Genomic DNA, 24,080 nt, shown 5'->3' on the forward strand with positions numbered 1-24,080 from the left:
TTCGATGTACATTAGGGACATATATTTTTTGAGAAAAAAAAAAAAATATCATTCGGAAAAAACCATTTCCCAGAAAGGCTTCTTCATATCAATGATATGTAACCTCCTCCAAGTTCGAACGATAAGCCGCGCGGTAAATCCCCGCTTGGAGAGGCTACAACGTTTGTTAATATGTGAGGTATTTTGTTAAAATTCTTCTTTGAATTTCCAGCGACCCCAAACTTTTCTGCAAGAATTCTACTTTCTGCGAGAATTTATTCATTTAGTGGAATGATGTGGAAATATTGAACCAAATGTGAAAATATTGAACCAAATGTGAAAAATTGTTAGTTTTTTAAATTCCAATAATTTATAGACATTTCATTGTTTTGTTTACAAATACAACTGGCAGTAACGTTACAAACAAAAACAAATTCCTTTGTGGTTGTTGTTCGAGTTGTATTTGTTGTAGTATTAACTTTACCTTATATTTGTTCTACCATGAGTAAAATCATGAAATTACTGTAGTGGAGAATTCGACCTAAGTACTCCTAACTCAAGTTGTTTCACGAAAGCACTCTATTGTGACCTTGGACGTGCGAATTTAGTATATAATATCTTACCTAATGTTTCATCATTTTGCAGTGCCAAATGTATCAGTTTGTTGGGATTAATTCTTATATCCACTTGGTTATTGGAAATTGTTACATTCTATTCTCCTGGACCCCAGATATATTTGATACTAATGGAAATGATAAATGGATTGCAGGGGGTATTCGTCCTTCTGATATTTCTAGTTATACGTAGGAGAAGAACCGTTATTTTCAGATGGTGGAATGACCGAGGATCATATATTGTAGAAAAAGTAGAATTAGACACTTTAAATTAATCATTTATACACGTAGAAACATAGACAAAATGTAAACAAATATAAAACTTTGATAAAAATCCTGTGTAATCATTAGTTTCAAATAAACATTTAGGAACCCTATCTTATAAAAATATATATGGAAAACAAAGACTTTAAGCCTTCATTTAACTCGGCACCGCCACGATAACAACCCAGCAACAATATTTGGAAGTAGTGCAATGCAGAGTTATGACTTCACTACATCTTTCGATGCAGTCCCTACAAACAGTTTGTTTATCTCTACAAGCACCAACATCATAATAGAACAAACCAGGTAAAGTAAATACTACAACAAATACAATTCCGGCCCTCATCGCAGTTGGTTCTATGTACTGGGGTCGACGCAATAGCAATCTTGTCCAAGGACTGCAACTCCTCCACACAGGAAACTCACGTATGTATTATTCGATACCTTTCATCCTTCAAAACTATCTCTTTATCCTATTTTTTTCTCCTGGCATACCTGCTCAGACTTCTCCTACTCCTAGCCGGAGACATTGAGCGAAACCCAGGTCCAATGATATACATGTGTCCGGTCTGTGAAAATAAGACCACCCGTAAAGGAGGGCCATTCCAATGCGGGGGCTGTCACAACTGGGTACATCTACGCTGCTCAGGGCTAAGAAAGGCTTCTGATTACACGGAAACCTTTCGATGCCAAACCTGTGTGCATGTCGCCTCAATGGCACACATCTCCTCATCATCACCCTAAAGCACCCCTCAAATCCCCTAAAACACCACAACATCCAATGCATGTCTCTCACCACCCCACCCCTCTCACAACCTACCCACAACTAGCAATATATCTAATACCAATTGCAATTGCATGAACCCTAACACCACACGATATAACTATAACAATTATAATAATAGTAATAATCAAAATTACCAACAAACCCCAGGCAATAAAGACTCCGGGTTATGCAGTGTCTGCGGGAAGAACATCACCAAAACAGCCAAACCGGCCAGATGTTCTTCATGCGGACACAACATTCACCTAAGATGTTCAGGTCTCAGGAACTACGCAAATTATACCCCTGCCTTTTCTACTAAAAGTATTACACATATACATCCCTCCCGACTCTGTATGTCGTACTGGATTCAAAGCAGACATAAGACCCTACCTGGAAGGGAACAAAGCCATCATACTTGGAGACATAAATGCCCACCATGAGTCGTGGTTTTCTGAATTAGGTTCAGACAGTAGAGGCGAACACATCGCCGCGCAAATTGACGGATCGGATTTCTGTGTGGTAAATGAGGACCACCCCACCCGCATCACTGCATCCTGTCGCAGTTCGCCCGACGTCACAATAGTAAGACCAGATCTACTAACATACACCACCTGGCATGCAAACGTGGCACTAAATTCAGACCACTCCCCACTCACAATACAAATTTCCACAAACTCTGAGATCACCACCTCAGAGGACCGCACTTTCACCAACTTTAGTAAAGCGGACTGGACATCTTTCAAAAACATGACTGAGAACGAATTCTCAAACACACCATTACCAACCACAACTCACTCTGGTGAAAAAACCTTCCGCAACATTCTAAAAAAGGCATGTGAAAAATGCATACTTTCCCGACCTATCCCACAAATAAGACCAAATTTCCCAACAGAAGCGTCTAAACTAGCAACCAAAAGAGATGAGATTCGGACAGAAAATCCAGCTGATCCCAGTATCCCACAACTAAATAAAGAGATCGATCTTCTTTTTGCAAGCCACAAACGGGATAAGTGGCGCAAGCAACTAGAAGAAACAAACCTGGGCACCAAGAGACTATGGTCAACTATCAAAAATCTTTCAAACCCTAAAAGGAAAGATAGAATTGCAATAACGTTCGGGAAAAAAAACCCAATAACCTCTTTAACGTATCATCAGCCTTCTGCCGACAATTCGTCGAGAACCCCACAACTAAAACAACCCTTAGTAGAAAACTAATGCCATCAAAGCAGCCAAAGTGTCCACTGTTATCGGCCCGGATGGACTAGCAACAAAAATGCTCAAAAATATAGGTTCACAAGGCATCAGATTTCTCACGCACATCTTCAATTTGTGCATCAAACCCCTCGAAATCCCTGATATATGGAAGACAGGAAAAATTATCCCCCTTCCGAAACCCGGGAAACCTGCCCACTTAGGACCATCCTACCGCCCCATCACTCTATTATCCCCCACAGTAAAAACTCTAGAGGCAATATTGCTCCCTACCTTCGCAGAACACCTCAAACTGGCCGAACACCAGCATGGGTTCCGCCCAGGGAGAAGTACAACCACAACACTAGAGGGACTGAACAGAAAACGCCCTCATAAACGTTCAATCCTAGTGACCCTCGGCCTGTCTAAGGCCTTTGACACGGTCTGCCACGCAACTCTTTTAAACGACGTTATTGATACCACACTCCCCAACACCTTAAAAAGATGGCTGGCAGTCTTATATTAAATTTAGAGGTACAAACTCAAAATATAGAAGAAATAAACAAGGGGTGCCCCAAGGCGGAGGAAAACATTCCAACTGTCAAAAATCCAAAGATACTAGGTGAAGGCTCTTTCAGGCAGCACGTGGGGCAAAGACAAAGAAACCATAGTGGCAACCTATAAAGCCATAGGGCGCCTACTTCTTGACTACGCTACCCCAGTCTGGACCCCATCCATAAGCGATACACAGTGGAATAACCTGCAAACTGTGCAAAACTCGGCACTAAGAATTGCAACAGGGTGCCATTCTAAAACCCCTGAAGAACATCTGCAGCATGAATGCAAAATGTTAAATGTCAGAAGGCATTCCACCCTTCTAACGAAACAGCATCAATTGAAATGTACCTCCCCCAATCATCCCAACCACACCACATACATGAACCCCCCTCTGAGAGACAAATCCCAATAAGGCACGACTTTCGCAAGAACAAAAACACACTGCCCAAACTGGACACAATAAGCGAAAAAAAAACAATTCAAGAAGCCTCCAAACAAATCCACACTAACATTGTTCAGGAGTCATAGATTCATATTCGTTCATTCAATGATGAAGAGAGAAGCCTGCCTAGAGACACGAGGTGCACCCTATCGCAGCTCAGGTCGGGACTCTCGAGGTACCTCAACAGCTACCTATGCCAAATCAATTCCGAGATCTCTGCCCCAAGTGCAACAGCTCCCTCCACACGACAAGGCATCTTTTCGAGTGCCCCCAAAACCCCACGGATCTGACACTTGAGGCACTATGGACACGTCCAATCCTGGCAGCAATCTTCCTTAGATTGAATGAGGAATAGTGAAATGTCACTTTCTCTAATTTTCAAATGTTCTCCTTATTTTTTCTATACTTTCTTTCTCCCACCCACATACATACGTGGAAACTCTTTAGCGGCTACAACAACAACAAATACAACTCAACAATAACCACATAGAAATTTGTTTTTGTTTGTAAACGTTAGTGTCAACGTACATGTAAACAAAATAAGGAAATGTCTATAAATTATTGGAATTTAAAAAACTAATAATTTTAATATTTTGAAAAACGTGAATGAAAACTCGTTAGATTTTCAATTTGAATGCTTCCATATCATTCCGCTAAATGCATAATTTCTAGCAGAAAGTAGAATTCTTGCAAAAATGTTTGGGTCGCTGGTAATTCATTGAAAAAAGAAAAGCTGTTTATATCGTTTGCTTTTCAAAACAAAAAAAGCATATGTTTATTAGGGCTTTATTCTTTTCAAGTTTAACAAAATACCACACCTATTAACAAATATTGTACCGCCTCCATAAGCGGTGTTTTAGTGTGCGGCATGTCGTTCGGACCTGGAGGAGGTTACATGTCAATGATATGAAGGAGTCTTTATGTGAAATAGTTTTTTTTTTCTGATGAATTTGTTCTTCAAAAAATATGTATCCCTAATATACATCGAACATAGAAATAAATATATAAAATGTCGTATGGAATTTGACACTAACATTACTGCCCAGTTCAGTCAGCTGTATATTTGTCGATGGTTTGCCAGCTCTATTTATTTGACGTATACGCAAGCAAATTGACATTTGAAACCCAGTAGATTTGTTGTTCGTATACATATATGTTGTATTTCCAAAACCACCTACACGTTTCAATCCTTTACTCCAACAGTAATCTTAATTCCACATTGCAGGATTCCAGTCTATCCGTTCGCTCTAATCCAAATTTGTACCCATAAGTCATAAGTACGAATTAGGGGGTAGCAAATGTTGCATTGGGTTTTGTATTCGGAAGGCTCACAGCACAGACATAAATTTCAATTGAATTCACGCCTACGGGCTTAAAAAAGTTGACAAAATGGCGGTGTTAAGTTTTCGCTTGGCATCCCACGTGTTTAATTATCAAAGATTTATTATTAAGTATACGATTTCTTCGCAAAAGAAGACTTTGGATCTCCCAAGTGCTATAAAGCCGATCTTTTAAATAAAGTTTTTAACTAAACGCAGTAATCGCGAAACATCTGAAATATCGTTTTTGGAAAATCCGTAAACTAAGTCTACATACTTATGACCTCGAGGCAATTTCCAATTTAGTTGCCTTGAAGTAGCGCTTTACGAGCTTCCGGACGGAAATACTTGGGCCACTAACTTTTAAATTGGAAAAAAATGTTGCATTGAAAGAATGGTGCTTTTTTAACATCCCAGCAAAAAGTTTGCATCCGCGGATGCAGTTGAATCACTACAAGTGTACAGCAGATTTGCCGTTGGAGTACATCTTTTCCTATGAATTCACTTATGAATTTTACAAGAGAGTGCTTCCACAGCACACAGCTAGGATGCACTCCGTTTTCGATCCAAATCACAGCTTTCGATGTAGTCGTTTGGATTGAATTTAAATGCACTCTTCGGATTGCGTTTTAATCAATCTAAAGATGCAGTAAAAATGCAAGCTATTGCGAAATATCCCAGAATAATTTATTTATTATTTATTTATATAATTTATTATTTGTGTAAAACAAGAATACAAAGAACTTTATTATATAAACACAAATTAAAAAACAAGTTTCCATTGAATTCAATCACAATTGAGTGTACTTCGACCGTTCTCCATTTAATCCAAGCGCAACTGATTTTGCTTCGTCATCCTGAAGGTTTTTTATGTTGCCTTCCCATCACTAGTTCAGCTTTCGACTCCAACTCCACTCCATTAAAAATTTCCGTCTCGTGAATTACCCCAAAAATATAAGCAAGTTCAGTTTGTATTTTTTTATTTTATAACATATTCTTCAAAATAAATTCACACTTGTTTCTCTTCTTCTTTCTCTCTAAAGCAACTGCTTATAAAATGTATCGAACGGACAGCATTTTTCATAACTCTGTTGGACTACATCGAAAGATGTTGTGAAATCATAACATCCAATTTTTTTTTTGCTGGGATACTAACTTTCCCAACAAAAAGTTTGCATCCTCTGATGCAGTTCAATAACTACAAGTGTACAGTATAAGTGCCGTTGGAGTACATGTTTTTATATGAATTCACCAATGAATTTAATAAGAGAGCGCACACCTAGGACCCAGATAAGGTTTGCATCCACGGATGCACGATTAGTTTTTCAGCCACAATAATGAACTGCAAAATGTGTTCATTGATTAGACAATACATGAGTGATTTCATGAAAATTCGCTTTTGGTTCCAATACAAGTTACTATGGAAATAATGATGGGTCTGGGGTAGAGCTGGCAAACTATCGATAGTCACAACATTAGATATTTTCGATATTTCATTTCAAAAAAATTAATTGCTATCGATAATATCGTTAAATTGTCGTCATATTTAATATTGAAATGAAAATGGCGGAAATTTCTATGCTTTGACTTTTTGCACAATTGTTCACAGAAATAGAAAGGAGAAAAAACAATTATTTTTATTTAATAAAAATATATAAAAAATACATTTTACCTCTCCGAAAAGTTTCTACGTTTGACTACTGACTTAATTTCTCATATCCACAAAACCAAAAAAACCGAAATTTCTATTTATTTCAATGAATTTTTGTTAGGGATTTTAATCCGATAATATCGATAGACAAAACTATTGATATTTATTTTTTTAAAAAATAATCGATAGTGTCATCGATTTTTTGCCAGTTCAATTCTGGGGGCATGGGTTATAGTTATTCCATATTTATATTAGGCAATTTTCGTTGCGCAAATTGTCAGTTTGATGGAGAGAGAGGTGAGGCAAATGGTAACCCTTCGCCTCTACACCCTTTCTCATCGACAAACTGACAATTGCTGCAAGCGAAATTGAGCGGATCGATCTTTTTCATTCCGTTCACCAAAAAGATCCTGGGGCTCAATTCTGTTTCTATGAAAATGTGAAATGAAAACTTTTATAAAGGAGAAAACTGTCAAATGAAAAAAATTATAAAGGAAATATTTTTCATTTTAAATTTTCATAGAACAAGAATCCAGCCCCTGGGGCTCAATTCTGTTTTTATGAAAATGTGAAATGAAAACTTTTATAAAGGAAATAAATGTCAAATGAAACATTTTATAAAGAAAATATTTTTCATTTCAAATTTTCATAGAACGAGAATCCAGTCCCTGGTCTTCCACTTCGTTCGTTGGCTCTTTTTCATTCAATAAAACATTTTAGTCCATCATTTTCTTTTGAATATCGTTCATGGTTCCTCTTCTCTACATTGATTGTTTTGTGTGTGTCAGTTTGTGATGTTTGTCTTAACGCCGATTGTGTGAGTTTGTTTGTGTGCAACAAATGGTGGTGGTTTTTTGAAGATGGTGATTTTGAATATGAACGAAAGAAGCAAAAAGAACCAGAGAAGCTAAAATTACGTGATGAACGATATGATCTACTGAACGACATGAGCTACTGAACGATATGGCCTATTGAACGATATCAGCTAACTGAGTCATTGATTGTTTTGCGTGTGATAATTTGTGATGCTTGCGCTAACGCAGCGTGGGTGGGTTTGTTTGTGTGTATAAAAATGGTGTTGGTTTTCTGAACGTGGTGGTGGTTTTGAATATGAACGAAAGAAGCTAAAAGAACGAGATAAACGATACGATCTTCTACTGAACAATATGAACTAACTGAAATTGTGTGTGTGTGGAAATTGGTGATGCTTGCGCTAAAGGTGAGAACACAATGAGAAATTCATGCTTACCAAAGCCTAAATTACTGTAAAAGAATAAAGGAATCCCATCGCATTTGTATTAGGAAGTACCTGGCCTTTATTCATTTACATGAAATTGAGCGTGAAGCAAGCAACAAAAGTCATTGTGTTTCTACCGTAAGGCCATGTTTATATTATAGCCTTTTGCAGGTTTAACCTTCTTAATAAGGATTTATTTGACGTATACGCAAAGGAATTGACATTTGAAAACCAGTGGGTTTGTTAAATCCGGTTATATGAACGTACTATAACCCAGCTTGTGTAAGTAGATTTTGTGTGTAAAACTAATTATGATGGTTCTGCTGCTAATTTTGTAAGCAGCAATGTATTGGCCATCAGGGATCTAAATGAACGACATAAACGAATGTGCTGGATATAGATCGCCGCGTTCTTTTCTCGGAATCGTTAATTGGAACCGGTTCGTTCATGAACGACACAACTCTAGTTATAGTACGTTTGCTTACAACCAGATTTAACAAACCCACTGGGCTTTGAATGTCAATTCCATTGCTTCCCGGCAAAATTTTATGGAAGTGGTTCCATGAGATGCCATGATTTCACTGGATCTTTTGCATTGGTTCAAATGAAGTCGTGAAAGATCCGATCTTTTCATCAGCATTTGAACCCATTCGAAGGAAATCGTGAAAGATCCGATCGTTTCATCAGCATTTGAACCAATTCAAAGGAAGTCGTGATAGATCCGATCTTTTCCTTAGCATTTGAACCCATTCCATCGATCCAATAGAGATGAATTTTGTGTTTTTATTTTTACACATGTATATATTCTTTTATTTATCTAAATATGTAAGTTTTAAGCAATGTAAGATTTATTATGCTAGGAAGTCCCAATCATTGAGCTAAAAGTAGAGTCGGACTGCACTCTTTGGTATTAGTCGTGTTCCTTTACGTGCCTGAGGTTATCATTTTTTACCCGCAAAGTGTTTCTTTACTTTTAAAAGCATACAATTTATATGAGAGCAGTTCACCCATTTTACCATTTTTGCAACAATTACCATTTTTAAAAGTAAAGGAACAGACCAATTATAAAAGTTTCCTTGCCTGCTCTAGAGAACCCTGCTCAACAAATCGATTTGTGGATCCCTACAAAACAACAAACATTTCCAAAACGTTGTAAAATAGAATTAATAAAATTCACGAAATAGTAATCTGCAGCAGGGACGTACGCAGGATTTCATTTCGGGGGTGGGGGGCCACCATGACCAAAAATCATGAAATTTTATAATGTTGGGTAGGGTGACATAGCGCTATTTTAAAGGCTTTTAGTCGATTTTTTAACAATTATTGAGACAAGGTGTATAAAATCAGTGAAGAGAGAGTTTAAAAAATTTAAAATACAATTTTGGAATTTTGTACAGAGTAATATATATTATGTATTAGTTCTTGGATATTTTTTATTGAAAATTACCATATCAGTAGTGGGATTCTGTAACTCATGTTTGCTGTTACCGACAAAAATCGGTAAAATTAAATCGCAAAATTATGACTAAAAACATAAAGAAAAGTTGGCATCACTGTTTGTGTCGGTAGAGGCTAGCGACTACTTTTTATTTATCGTTAACTTACCGAAAAATTTCGTTAATTATCGAAATTATAAGCATTTTTATTTTATCGACAATTATCGATAACAGCAAAAATGAGTTACAGAATCCCACTACAGACCACGTTCGGTATGGTTATCGGTATTTGTAAGTTGTACACCACATATGCTCACATTTTGGTATATCTCAGAATTTGTAATATCCGCAATTGTTTTCGCTAGATTTTCAGTATTCGAAGATCTTAATTTAATTTCTAATAATATTGGCTATAATAAGGATTTTTGGATTTTTTTGGTTGGGGAACCTCTATGCTGAAGTGGTTAAAAAAGATCTATGTTTTAATGCATATCGAGATATCGCCCTTTTTTAGAACCATTTTTCAAAAAGTATTTAGTGGACAAATATTTGACGCCCATACATTACATATTAACATCTTATAAACCTTTTAATTGGAATTTGGTATACTTTAATATGTCAAGGTATTTTAATACCTTTTAAGTTATTTCTATAAATTGAATACATCCGACATCGAATAGTTCCAATTGAAAATCACCTAATCACCTCGCTAATGTATTACTTTTCAAAATTTGATCTGCTTCTACCATTAAATGATGCTGACATTTTGAAGCCAGATTTACAGTGTTTTTTGACATTTTCTTCTAATTTCATTCCGCAAACAGGTTTTTCAAAAAATTGTATATAGGATTGTAGAACTCGCGATTCTGATTTATTTGATATATGTGTCGTGAATGTAGTCTACACAGCTTCATAGAAATCTGCATCCAAATACGGAAATTTTGTGCGAACATTTTTCTAAAAATCATATTTATTGTACATTTTAGTTTTTTACGTTCCGGATCCAATAAATGATTGCCCGTGAAAATCCATCTACTAAAACGCGAGTTACGAGAAATTCCAAAGTAGAAAAATCACCTAAAAATGTTTTTGAAAATATCGCGTATTTTATCGGGTTTTCTGCTGTTCGTTTCCGCTGCAATGAAACAACTAGTACAGCATCTTCGTTTTAGCGGAAACAGATATTTGAAAACTTCACTGATAAGGGAGCTACATTCATTTTATCCCAAAAAATAGTGTGTGATGCTACATCCACGGTTCTTGATTGATCGCCTTCAAATAGATATATATCGATGTAGACTTTCATGGTGGACATTGAAATCGGATGTTTATAGGTTTTTTAGTGCTAAGATGCAGCCGATGCTACATCTTAGCCTCCAAATTAAATTTCGAAAAATATATACAAATTAAAAGATATGGTCTTGCTGTACATGAAAATCACATGCGGACAAAATGATTTTGATAATTACGCGAATTACACGTATTTTAAAATGCATATAAATTAAAATGGGTTATGTGACCTCTACTTCCATTTCAGAAGCCTTGAGATATATCCTCAGCAACCCAATTATCTTCCTCAATAGGAAAGCTTTGATATGAATGTCTATAAAGCAAAATCCGTATATTTTAATGGGAGATTGGAGCAAAATGAAGGAAGTATTCCTATAGATTTTTCCAAAATTTTATACTACATAATGAATGTGAAAAAATATTTTTTCAAACAAAAAAATATTTTTTTAACCAAAATATGTGTTTATTTTGGCTGTGACATCGAAACTATAACACCAATCTGTATGATTTTAGTCTCATTTGATTCGCCGTGAAGTTTTTCTTCCATACGAATTTTATCGAAATTTTATAGCGGGTAAATGGACCTTTATTTTGAAAAAAGTTGACTTACATTCCATAATTTATCAATTTATTACACATTTCGCGAGTACTGAGTAACATTTAACAAATACTATGCAATATAGTAACTCAAGGCACTTCCAGATAACTTTTAAGTAGCAATTGCTCGATGTAAAATAAAACCGCCATAACTTTTGTCCGCATCAACAAAAAACTGGCTCGCGAGCGGATTCGTACTGGGAATTTGTTTCTTAACCTATGTACCAAAAATCTTTGATGTAGCGCGAACAAAAAATTAATTTTTTTTTTGAAATGGAATATGACATATTTGACAACATTTGTGATATAATCAAACTAAAAAAGGAATAGAGGCATCAGATTTCAACAAACCGATCAAATGAAAACCCTACAAGCTGAAGCAAAAACTGTGAACAATTATTTCTGCAAACATCTACCATACGCAAATTTTAATATTTGACGGAAGCTGGACATAAAGTTGTTTATATTATTTCCGTGGTACCCAGTATTACTTCAATACCATAAAGAATGTGAACAACAAATTTGTCGAAATAAATATATAATTGGTTTTCGATATATAGTCCACGAAAACCCCATTTGATGCACTTCCCTTCCCACAATATTTTTTGATACAGGATACCATAAACCTCAAAAATGAACTAGCAAAGATGGAGTGTAATCATTACTGAACTCCGAGTTCATTTATATATATATATATATATATATATATATATATATATTGTTGAAACACTTCCGTTCAGTTTGCCGATCACACAATGAATGTCTGCATGACGCGATTATTTATTCTTATCAACCCTTATTCTCTACTGTACAATTATCGATTACTTAAATACATGGTTGTATTCAACCCAATAACTACTATCGATATGTGTTTTACTTAAACTAGGTGTGTTCATTACTTTATTCGACTACAGCTCGGCCAACCTGATAGGTGTGACCGCCCCGGTCACATGGGGGTTAAGTTAACTACGCAAGTGTATAGTGTGCTTAAACTAATGGACTAAATACTTAAACTATTTAACAACTACTATGTACAATTTATTTACAACTATATACATCGGGCAGAGCAGCCCTATGTCCCATTACCAGGGTCATCGGTCTTCCACAATCTCATATTACACGCTTCTATCACCCCATCATAAGGAATCTGGGTGATTTGACAATTTTCTATGTCGCCCACAACATATCTGTCATGTGGCAACACCTTGCGCACGGTGTAAGGCCCTTTGAATTTTGGTATCAATTTTTTATTTACGCCCACTGTCGTATCTACATTTTTGATTACTACAAAATCACCTACTTTAAATGAGTTTACTTTGATACCTTTTTCCTCGGATCGCTGCTCGTTATATTTTTGCGTCCTCGCAATAGCTAATTCGGCTTTGTCTCTAATTTCTTTGATACCCCCCCCCCCCCCGGGCCTGAAAAGTTCTCCTCTAGGTATTCTGTAAGCTTGTCAACTATTTCTCCTCTTTGGTTGACTCCAAAAATACCCTACTCGGAGTATCCCCAATCGATGTATTCACCGTATTGTTAAATGCAAATTCAATTTTACTAAGCTGTTTCACCCAGTCAGCATCTGCTACTGGCTCACTAAGTTTAGCCAACATTCCCACCAAGGTTCTGTTCACTCGCTCAACCTGTCCATTTGCTTGGGGCGAGTGGACAGCCACCTTAACGTGGTCTATGTTATTCTCTTCCAAAAATTCTTCAAACTCTTTCGAGGTGAAACAACTTCCTCTGTCTGTAATGCATCTAACTGGCCTACTATAGTAATCGAAATACTTTAATAATGCTGCCTTGACCTCTTTGGTGCTCGTTGTCAATACTGGGTAAAGTCTAACAAATTTTGCCAAAGCATCTATAACAACCAGAATGTGCTTCCTTTTTGATTGAAGGGACGGTAAGGGGCCCAAATGATCCAAATGAACCGTGTGGAACGGTTTAGGTTCCTTCGGGATACTGTGTAGCGCCCTTGCGTTAGGCCTATGAGGAGCGGAATACATGATACACTTGAGACAAGTCTTCTTATATTTTTTTATCTTTTGCTTCATTTCTGGAAACCAATAATGCTCTTTCATTTTCAAATAACACTTATCTACCCCAAGGTGTCCTAATTTCTCATGCATGGTTCTAATAATCTCAGTTTCCATATCCTTCGGGACGAAAAATCGCAAATCCTCGTTAATTTTCCTATAAACCACCCCATTTACCATATCATATCCATTTACCGGTCCTTGTTCTAGTTTTGCCTTCAATTCACTAACTTCTGCATCCCTAGCCTGCGCTGCACATAGCTGAAAATCTATATCCTCTACTTCTATAGTTGCTACCACCTCGTCCCTATTACCCTGTTCTATTCTGGACAATGCATCCACATGGGCCATTTTTTCGCCCGCCCTATGGACGATGTTGTAACTATAGTTCTCCAATTCCAATGCCCATCGCGCTATTCTGCTATTTATGTTTCTTTTCGCTAGCGTTAGTGCGAGCGAATTACAATCTGTTACTATTTTGAACTGTATTCCTTCAAGGTATGCTCTAAATCTTCGTAATGAGTATATAATTGCCAACGTTTCTAACTCGAAGCTGTGATATCTTGTTTCCGCATCTATCGTTCTCTTCGAAAAATAAGCTACCGGATGAAATACACCGTCATCCTGTCTTTGCATCAGGATAGACCCAAACCCTATTGCACTCGCATCACAGTGCAGTTCCGTTTCCCTACTTGGGTTATAAATCGCTAAAATAGGGCTTGAAGTCAAATGACGCTTCAAAATCTCGAAGGCCTCCCTGCACTCGTCGGTAATTTCATATTTTGCTCCATTTTTAGTTAATGCATACAAGGGCTTTGCTATTAATGCGAAGCCTTTAACGAACTTTCTGAAATATGAACATAACCCTAAATATGCTTGCATTTCTTTTACATTCTTAGGCATCGGGTACTCCTCGATTGCCTTAACATGCCCGTCTGAAGGTGCAATACCTTTTCTTGAAACCTTATAACCCAAGTATTCAATCTCGGTATATGCAAACTTACACTTCTCTATCTTGAGCTTCAGTCCGTACGTGGCCAGTCAGTCCAGTACCCTTTTCATCAATTGGATATGATCTCCTAATGTCCTTGATGCTATCACGATGTCGTCCATATAGATAACCATTTCATTTTTTTCCAGAAAGTCGTGAAAAATTCCCGCAATGAACCGTTGAAATACCGCTGGTCCATTTTTCAACCCAAATGGTAACCTCAAGAACTCATACTGACCGTTTGGCACTACAAATGACGTATACTTCACCGAGTCCTCTTCTAGTCTCACATGATAAAAACCGGATTTCAAATCCATTATTGTGAACCACGATTTTCCCTCAAGGTATTCTAAACAATCCTCAATTAGGGGCCAAGGGTAATTGTCCCTTACGATCATTTTATTAAGTGCTCTATAATCCACGCACATCCTAATCTCCCCACTTTTCTTCTTGGTCAACACTATTGGTGATGCATAAGGAGAGTTACTAGGCCTTATGATCCCTTTCTCTAACAGGTCCGCAATAATTTTGCTAACCTCCTGCTTCTCCGCGGAGGACAGTCTTCTAGGCGAACAGTAGGTTGCATTTCCTGAGTTCACCAAAATTGACGCTTTGAAGTCAGAAGCCCTTGGTTCATTTTCCATCTTTTCAAAATAATTTCTCTTAATCAGCTTGCAAAGCTCCCTTCTTTCATATTCATTTAAATATGGATTAATATCCCACCTTTCCTCAGTGTCCTCCGTGTCTGCACTATATTCATCTCCCTTTTGTATTTCTTTAACAACATACACTCCTTGTAAGGGATTATCTTCTCCCACTATTACCTCAGATTCATTAACTTCCTCACAATGATGAAATTCTCCACAATCCACCTCCCTTTCGGGATCATTATGTTTGTACTCATCACCCTGTATTTCATTATCATTTACTTTATTTGTAAGTTTTAACTCCGCACCCTGTTCCTTTTCATTATTATTTATTTCCTTTAAACGTTTTATTTCCGTACCCTGTACTTTCTCATTGTTCATTTCCTTTACCAGTTTTATTTCTTTACCCTGTACTTTCTCATTGTTCATTTCCTTTACCAGTTTTATTTCTTTACCCTGTACTTTCTCATTGTTCATTTCCTTTACCAGTTTTATTTCTTTACCCTGTACTCTTTTATCCATACTCACTGCTTTTACAGGGTTAGGCTTTTCCCCTTTATTGGGATTAGAAAGAACACCACACAGTTTATGATTTAATTCATTTTTTATTAGCGGCCTTTGTTTTCTTTCATCATTTGGGTCCGCGATTAAAACCATCTTAACATAAGTGTTCCCTGTATTTTTACATGATTCACTGGGATCCGGGTCCCCTTTTCTTAAACATAAACTAATTGAAAACAACTTCAAAAAATCTCTTCCGAGCACCAAAGTACACGGAGCCTTATCTACTAAAATTTTTAAATTAATCACTTTTGTTCTCCCTCCAAATTCAAGGGCTGCCTGTATTTGGCCACACACTTGTAATTCCCCACCATTCAGGTCCCTAAAGCGAGAGGGCTTCTCCTTTTTCATTCTATACTTTGGGCATAGGGACCTAACCAGCGCCTGGTTGATGAAGCTACATGGGCTACCCGTGTCAAGTAAGTAAGAAATGAGATAAAATTAGACCCGGAATTTCTAGGACCTAAAGCTACTCTTACCTTAATATTCCAGTCGACCTCCTGCTCCTGCACCACTCCCACAGCTCTGAGTGGACAATGTATTTTCAAGTGGTCGGACCACACTTAAAACAGGCCCCCTTGGGCCGTTGCTCCTTTTTACAATTGGATTGATAATGTCCAAACCCCTGACAGTTGTAGCATCTGGTTTCAGCCAGGGCTGGATTGATCATGTTGCTTCTTGCTAGCCGCTGGGCCTTCTCGGCCACCATCTTTTCATAGCGTAGAATTAATCTTTTAAAAGCGCCCACAGTTGCTGCGTGTAAGAAAACTAGGGATGCCGCTGACTTGTCGCACATTCCCTCTACGATATACTCAACTAGCTCCGCTTCTGTAATGGGAGCCCCATCTGCCAACTGCTGCATCTCCAATGCATATCGATGTAGGCTTTCTTTGCCTCTCTGCCACTTGCGGTTGTCTAAACGTCGTAGTATTTCTTTAGTTCCAAGTGGCTTCTGGAACTCATCGCATAATTCCTTCTTTAATGCCAACCAGCTTTCCGCCTTTGCTCCTCCGCGCACGAACAAGCCTGCACTACCAGCCAACATTCGACGTGCATACAAAAATTTCTCTGCCTCCGTGCAGTTTATAACGTTCGTTACTTTTTCATATTCTGCTATCCACTTAGTAACAGCGTACCCGTCGTCACCAGTAAATTTTGGCAGCTCTGCTTCTATGTACGCAAACGTAACCACATTTTCCTTCTTCTCTTTCTCTTCCCACTGACTCACTTCATTCTGCAAACTCATTTCTTTTAATTGCGCCTTTAACTTTTCTATTCTATCGGCCGTTTCGTTGTTTGTCTGTGTGTGCATGTTTGTGGCTACGTGCGTTGTCTCTGCTTGTTGCGATGGTATGCTGGCTGGTGGCTGTACGTGTGTGTGTGTATGTAACGGCTGGCTTGCTGGCTGATGAAATTCTTGCATGTCGTCGCTTGCCTGTTTTTCTGATGACTCACCATCTGGCCGGAGTGCTGGTGGCGTTGATGCGTTAATTTCTCGAATCTCTCCCAACAAGTCCCTTAACTGTTGGACAGTTGGTGTCTGTGGGCAGTTTATGCACATTTGCTCGAGATGAGCTTTTAACTTTTCGTTCACCATTGTCTTTTTAGTTTTTCTTTTCGTTTTTAACTAGTTTTAGGTTTAGTTTTTCTTATTTCCTCAGTTTTTTGTTTAAGTTTATTTTTCAATAGCCTCAGTTCTTCAGTTTTTATTTTATTTAATTAATTTTCATTAACTTTTGTTAAAATCGCACTTTCATTGGTTGGCTTGTCTTATTTCACAATTGGTGGTTGAGCGTCGTTCTTTTATACACCTGAAGTTGTTGAAACACTTCCGTTCAGTTTGCCGATCACACAATGAATGTCTGCATGACGCGATTATTTATTCTTATCAACCCTTAAGTGGGGTTCAGACGATCAGTTTTGACTGACAGCTTTTGGTCAAATATCGATTGCTTCAGTTTTGTTGTGCTGTTCGTAGCGGCCAAACAGTCATTCAAGTTGGATGACAAACCAACAGTCAAGTTGAAAAATTACTGTGTTCACATATCTATAAAATCATATATATAACAACTTTTATTAATAAATATGGATGACAAAAAGATTGGATGTGCATTTTTGAACATTTCGCTTTTTGAGGAAGAAAATAAAGTGACAAGAAGAAGGAAATGGGTAAAAAATGGATAGCCTCCCGAAAACAATATTCACATGTGAATATTTTAAAAGAAATTCGAGATTCTGAGCCAAACGCTGTCCACTCCAGCTCCAGAAGATTCAGATTGCTTTATTTTTTTTTCAATTCCCTTCTGTACGATGAGCGGATTACGTTTATTTTCTTCTTGACGTCGTCAATAGAACAATCCTTCTTGTATTTCTTCTCCATATGCTTTTGTTTTAATGTCGCGCATCATATATTCTGGGGCTGGATTCTTGTTCTATGAAAATTTGAAATGAAAAATATTTTCTTTACAAAATTTTTCATTTGACATTTATTCCCTTTATAAAAGTTTTCATTTCAAATTTTCATAGAACAAGAATTGAGCCCCTGGGGCTGGATTCATGTTCTATGAAAATTTGAAATGAAAAATATTTCCTTTATAATTTTTTTCATTTGACAGTTTTCTCCTTTATAAAAGTTTTCATTTTACATTTTCATAGAAACAGAATTGAGCCCCTGGACTGGTTATGTCCCAGAGGCATCTTTGCATTTCGTAGCAACATAAAAATTCCTTTAAAAATTCATTTTCGTTGTCCATGTTTGTCGTTTTGTTTGCAATTTTTTGCTTGGCCGATATTAAAATGAAGGAAAAGATTTTTGTCTGCTATTTTTATCTCTTATTTGCAATAATAATCAATCAAATTAATAAAAACACACGACTTTTTTAACTTTTATTTGATATTTACTCTGCTAATTTATTCCTTGACTGACGTTGTTTCGTTCACACTGTCAAACAAACAAACAACCAACAGCTGACTGTCCAACATCCACAAAAAATGTTGTGGTTGCCTGATGACTGACAAAAATGAACGACCACACTGGCAAGCAACCGATTATTTGAGCAAAGCTGTCAGTCAAAACTGATCGTCTGAACCCCACTTTATTCTCTACTGTACAATTATCGATTACTTAAATACATGGTTGTATTCAACCCAATAACTACTATCGATATGTGTTTTACTTAAACTAGGTGTGTTCATTACTTTATTCGACTACAATATATATATATATATATATATATATATATATATATATATATATATTTTTAGATACTTGAACGATATGGCATAAAGCCGTAATACAAAAAAATTGGAAAATTTCAAGTAAAAAGCTAAAAATTTTCGAACAAAAAAATCGAAATTATTTCTTACAAAATTTGTTAACGAAGTACATTTTCCGTACAGAAACTTCAGAAAATTTATGTTTTCATTTGAAATATCCAAATATAAAATTATTTTATGAGAAAGAAAAAGCTAATGTTCTGTTACAGTAGCTAAGGGAATTTTTGGTCTACCAAACCATTTCGGGGGGTCCCGGGCCCCCTGTGCCCCCCCCCTGCTTACGTCCCTGATCTGCAGTTGGAGTCAATGTCGAAATCAGCACTGCACTAATGGGAAGTAAAATCCTTTTGTAAGGTGAATCAAAACCTGTTGCGGAGGAAGTAAACTCTGTTGCGTGCAGCGTCGGTGTTTAGACTGCAACAGCTGGGACGGCCGGAAGTCAAGTTTCTCACTTAAATTTACAACCTGTCGCTTGCCGAACACATCGTTCCCGAAGTCTGGAAAATAGGCCATCTACTGAAGCCCGAAAAGGATGCCAGCAAAGGTGAATCTTACAAACCGATTTCGCTTTTGTCGCCCGTAGCAAAGACCATTGGGGCTATAGTTCTGCACACGGCATTGAGATCAAAACAGTGGGAGTAGTTAATTAGGTTTGCATATGCGGCTACGAGAGTTTCTGAATGTTTCTGTTGAATTCGCATTTAAACGAATTCGTCGGTCACATTTATTCTTGAGCTCGAGTCGTCATAAAATTGGGGAAGAGTTCTTTGCTTCAATGCAAAGAACTAAGAGAACTGATGAGTCCAAGTGGCGTTGGACGAAACTAGTATTCTCTGCCTTTCCCTAAAGTAAATCAATTTTAACTACCCAACTTTAAAAACTTGTTGTTTTTAAAATTTAAAAACAACAAATCTGTGATTAAGCTGGATCTTTCTTTAAAAATAAAAAGTAAACACACATCACAACAGAACTGCCAAAGTGAATCTTTATGATGAAAAATAAATTATAGTTATTTCATTAATTCCTTTGAATTAATAAAGTAAAAAAAAAATGAAAATCATTTTTCAATACAGCATTTTCCATTTTCCGAACAAGACGTGAAAATTACATGCCAAAGGTTTGGTGAAAATGACATGCCAAAGATTAGTGAAAATGGTATTCTTGGGAATTGGTTAAGATGGCATGCCAAAGGATTGGTATAGATGCCATACCAACAAATTGTTGAAGATGCCATTCCATCGAGTTAGTAAAGGTGACATGCTTAGGATCTGAAAATGAATTGCATCTTTTGGGGGTCACGCTCTTGTAAAAAGAATGAGTGAAGATGCTGAAAAAATGACATTCCATTTCACTTGCACCCATTCTTGAATAGCATCTTTTGCATCGAACATTTTGCTGGGTTATATTTCAAATAAATCCTCATAAGGAAGGTCAAAGCTGAAAACAGATACAACGTTTGATTAAAGTTTTGCGTTGGGCGTCGAGAAAAAAACAACAACAACAGGGCGACGACGATACCAAAGTCCAGCGTTTACCTGTTTGCCGGCATATATTTCAAATGAATTTGAATTTTTCGGCATCATGCCCAACAGTGTAAAAACGGCCAAAACGACACAAAACTTTACCCAAACGTTGTATCTGTTTACAGCTTAACCCTGCAAAAGGCTATAATAGGTCATTTAGACTACGCTGGATTTAAGCTGAAAGCACATACAACGTTTGAGTAAAGTTTTGCGCTGGGCGTTGACAAAAAAACAACAACAACAGGGCGACGCCGACATCAAAGTCCGGCGTTGATGTGTTTGCCGGCATATATTTCAAATGAATTTGAATTTTTCGGCATCATGCCCAACAGTGTAAAAACGGCCAAAACGACACAAAACTTTACTCAAACGTTGTATGTGCTTTCAGCTTTAGCAATTATCTGGCTTTGACATATCGACGCCTCCAAACAATAGTATGCTAAGTCGACTTAGCATGTTTTCAAGTTCTTTACATTTTTATATTTAACGTCCTTTAACTTAAATTCTGTCAAATTTTGGTAATAATCGGACAATCCGAACAGAAGTTATAAACAAATATTTACTTAGCATAGTCCCGGGCCACACTACAGTAATTTCACTGTAATTTTGATATGAAATTATGCGCCTCTAGATCGACGTCCATAGTAGAGTAAAATCATAAAATTGCTGTAGTGGGGAATTCGATTTAAGAACACCTAATTTCATGAAATTTTTTATTGAAATTCACGCTAGTGTGGACCGGGACATAGTACTGAAGGTCAAAGAAATTTCCAAACTTTTAGAGCTTGCCCTGCAAAACTCACTGTTCAGAATTAGCAAACTATTATTTGGAGGTGACGAACGTCCTTTAACTTAAATTCTGTCAAATTTTGGTAATGATCGGTCAATCCGAACAGAAGTTATAAACAAATATTGACTTAGCATAGTACTGAAGTTCAAAAAAATTTCCACTCTTTGAGAGCTTCTCCTGCAAAACTCACTTTTTAGACTTAGCATACTATTATTTGGAGGTGTCGATATGTTGTATGAAAATGACAACTTAAATCCACTGGATTTGCTAAATCCAGCATAGTCTAAATCAGGCATAATATAACCATGGCCTTACCGATAACTGAGCATCATAAATTTTTGTATAATTCGTTTTCTAGCAACAGCAATGAAAATTCATCTTTGGCCCCCTATTCCCGGCCCACACTAGAGTAATTTCAATGAAATTGTGACATTAAATTTTGCCATTTTCGTTTTGGGAAAACACATAATTTCAAGAAACTAGTATATTCCAAAAAAGTCATAAGGTTAAAGCTTTTCGTAGCTTTGTAACACATCATAAACTATCGGCTTATTTAGGTATCCAAAAATCTAGTTCAAGTTTTGCCTTGATGTACCTTCAAAACTTGATCTACATCAGAAACTTGGTGAAATGGAGCTAGTTTTGAATGCCTAAGTAGGAAAATCAGTATACCAACAAGTTTCCGACATTTCTGTGTACTCCAACACAAAAAGTACAAGAGAGCTTCTAGGAGACATGTATTTACCAATGACTTATGATTAGTAACAAGGCTATGAGAAGCTTTAACCTTTTGATTCTTTGGAATATAAGTGCATATTTTCTATCTTCTGAAAGTCATTTAGGACTCGGTGGCCAATTTCAAGAAAATTAAGGGACGTTTAGCAGCAATTTTTCAGGAGATTCATCTACCTTCCCTCCCAGTTCTTGGTTTTGGCTGGGTTATATGTTTCACGAAATCTATTATTCTTTATTTTCGTGCAATGATTTCAACTGCTTTTGTCGTTTTTGAAATAAAATACAGTTTTCTCTTTTCTAGGAAAGCGTTTTTTCTTACCGCTAAATTTTAATAATTTGCTAAAAAATATAATATTTTTACACACAGGAACAAAGATTCTGTTCGCAATCATTAAAATGTATACTAGTATTGCAAAAAAACATCGATAATGGCCTGTTTTTGGCAAAATATTTAACAACAGTTACAAAATCCGACAAACAACAAACTTTTCTTTGTTATTCTCGTGTATAGGGTTGCCATGGATCAATGTTATATAAGTTTTTTCATTGCCACAGGACCAACATTTATTAAGTATTTGGGTTTTTGGTTATTGGGTATAGACTTCTAAAATACTGAGGTGTTATTATTTGTAAAATTGAAAACCGAATATTTTTGACACTCACTGTAAATACCACCCATCAATTTAATTTTGATTCCACGCTTATAGCCCGTTTCCACGGTACGTCGTTCGTTCTCTTTTCGTTGTTCGACCCATAACTACGAATAAATTACTTATTTCCCCACACAAAATTCTATGAACGAACGACGATTTTTCTACGTTGTTCGATTAGAAATACTCTCTGAACGACGAATAAGTACATATGTCCCATCTCTAACAAATGAGAGCATTTATCGAAAAAATTATTATGACATGTCTAAATTCAAAATTGAAAAATTTTTTGAAAACACAAAAATTTTTAGAAAAAAGGAAAAAGATGAACGAAAATTAATGAACTAAACATTTTATATAGATGCAGAAGGAAGATGGTCGTGTTTCCTTGTTAATTCCACACACATTTCTTGTCCATTAGTTCACAATCGAGTAAAAAATCAGAAACAAAATGGAAACAAATACCTGAAAGTCTGTATACACAAATATTGTTTTGACATGTCTCTCTCTCTTCAATTTTGAAAATAGAAACATATAAAAATATATTGAAAATACAAAATTATTCAGAATTTATGAAAAAAATGAATGAAATGTGTGTAGTTAAATATAGAAGATACATTTGAAGGAAAGTCTATTGCTTTTCCTATTCATTTAATGTATATTTTATGTGATTTCGGTTAAAATTTTCGTGAAAACAAGGAAACAAAAATGAAGGAAATTTTGTTTATGTTTCTGTTAATTACGAATGGTGTCGTGGAAACGGGTTAATTCGTGTACGTCGTTCGACAGGCGAACAACGTAATTGAAACGCTCGTGTGAACATGACATTATTCACATTTTCGTCCTAGTATGCTTATATTTCTTTAACGAATTCAGAATAATTTTTTTACTCACTTTTATTTCAACATTTCTAATATTTCACACTTTTAATTGCTCTTAAGTCCCGGTCCACACTAGAGTGATTTCGTTGAAAAAATTTCATGAAATTATGCGTCTCCATGGTAGAGTAAAATCATAAAATTGCTGTAGTGGGGAATTCGATTTAAGAACACCTATTTTCATGAAATTTTTTAATGAAATTCACCCTAGTGCGTCACAGGACAAAGCTACACGCTGAAACTTTAATACGAAACTTTCCCATTATTTTGGCGTTTATATATCGAGTTCCATACTAATGTGATTTTATGAAATTACTGTATTGGGAAACTCGACCTAATGTCATGTTCATACCAGCATTTGAATCACGTTGTTGGCTCTCATAATTACGTACACGAATTAACCCGTTCATACACAATTCACAGCAACATGATTCCTATTTTCTTTATTTTTATTTAATGATTTTTAAGAAAGTTTCAACCAAAAGGCGAGTAAAATTAATTGATATGAAGTGAAAAAATGTTTGTCCTTCTTTCAGATATCTATTTAATATGAAATAATATTATTTTCATTAATGTTTTCTATTTTTTCTCACAATTTTGGTGTTTTCAGTATATTTTTTTTATTTTTCTATTTTCAAAATTAACGAGA

The 24,080-nt window shown here is 36.3% G+C and overlaps 1 protein-coding gene and 1 long non-coding RNA gene across 8 annotated transcripts in view; one reads left to right on the forward strand and one right to left on the reverse strand.

The window, feature by feature from the left end:
• Positions 1-998, forward strand: part of mthl14 (methuselah-like 14) — a 170,420-nt gene extending 169,422 nt beyond the window's left edge. For all 7 annotated transcript variants that reach the window (XR_012412436.1, XM_073982276.1, XM_073982278.1 and 4 more), the window contains one exon: positions 625-998. Coding sequence is in view for 6 of the 7 variants with exons in the window: in XM_073982276.1 (XP_073838377.1) it covers positions 625-868 (244 nt within the window). In the remaining variant the exon portion in view is untranslated. The remainder of the gene's footprint in view (positions 1-624) is intronic.
• Positions 999-15,606: 14,608 nt separating this feature from the next.
• LOC141401789 (uncharacterized) lies at positions 15,607-17,583 on the reverse strand. The gene is made up of 2 exons (XR_012412437.1): positions 16,059-17,583; positions 15,607-15,985 (listed from the first exon to the last, which is right to left on the reverse strand). It is a non-coding gene; the product is annotated as an uncharacterized lncRNA (long non-coding RNA).
• Positions 17,584-24,080: the final 6,497 nt, after the last annotated feature.

The sequence above is a fragment of the Musca autumnalis genome, unplaced genomic scaffold, assembly GCF_047663935.1.
Source record: "Musca autumnalis isolate F117 unplaced genomic scaffold, ASM4766393v1 scaffold_4, whole genome shotgun sequence".
Taxonomy (NCBI): domain Eukaryota; kingdom Metazoa; phylum Arthropoda; class Insecta; order Diptera; family Muscidae; genus Musca; species Musca autumnalis.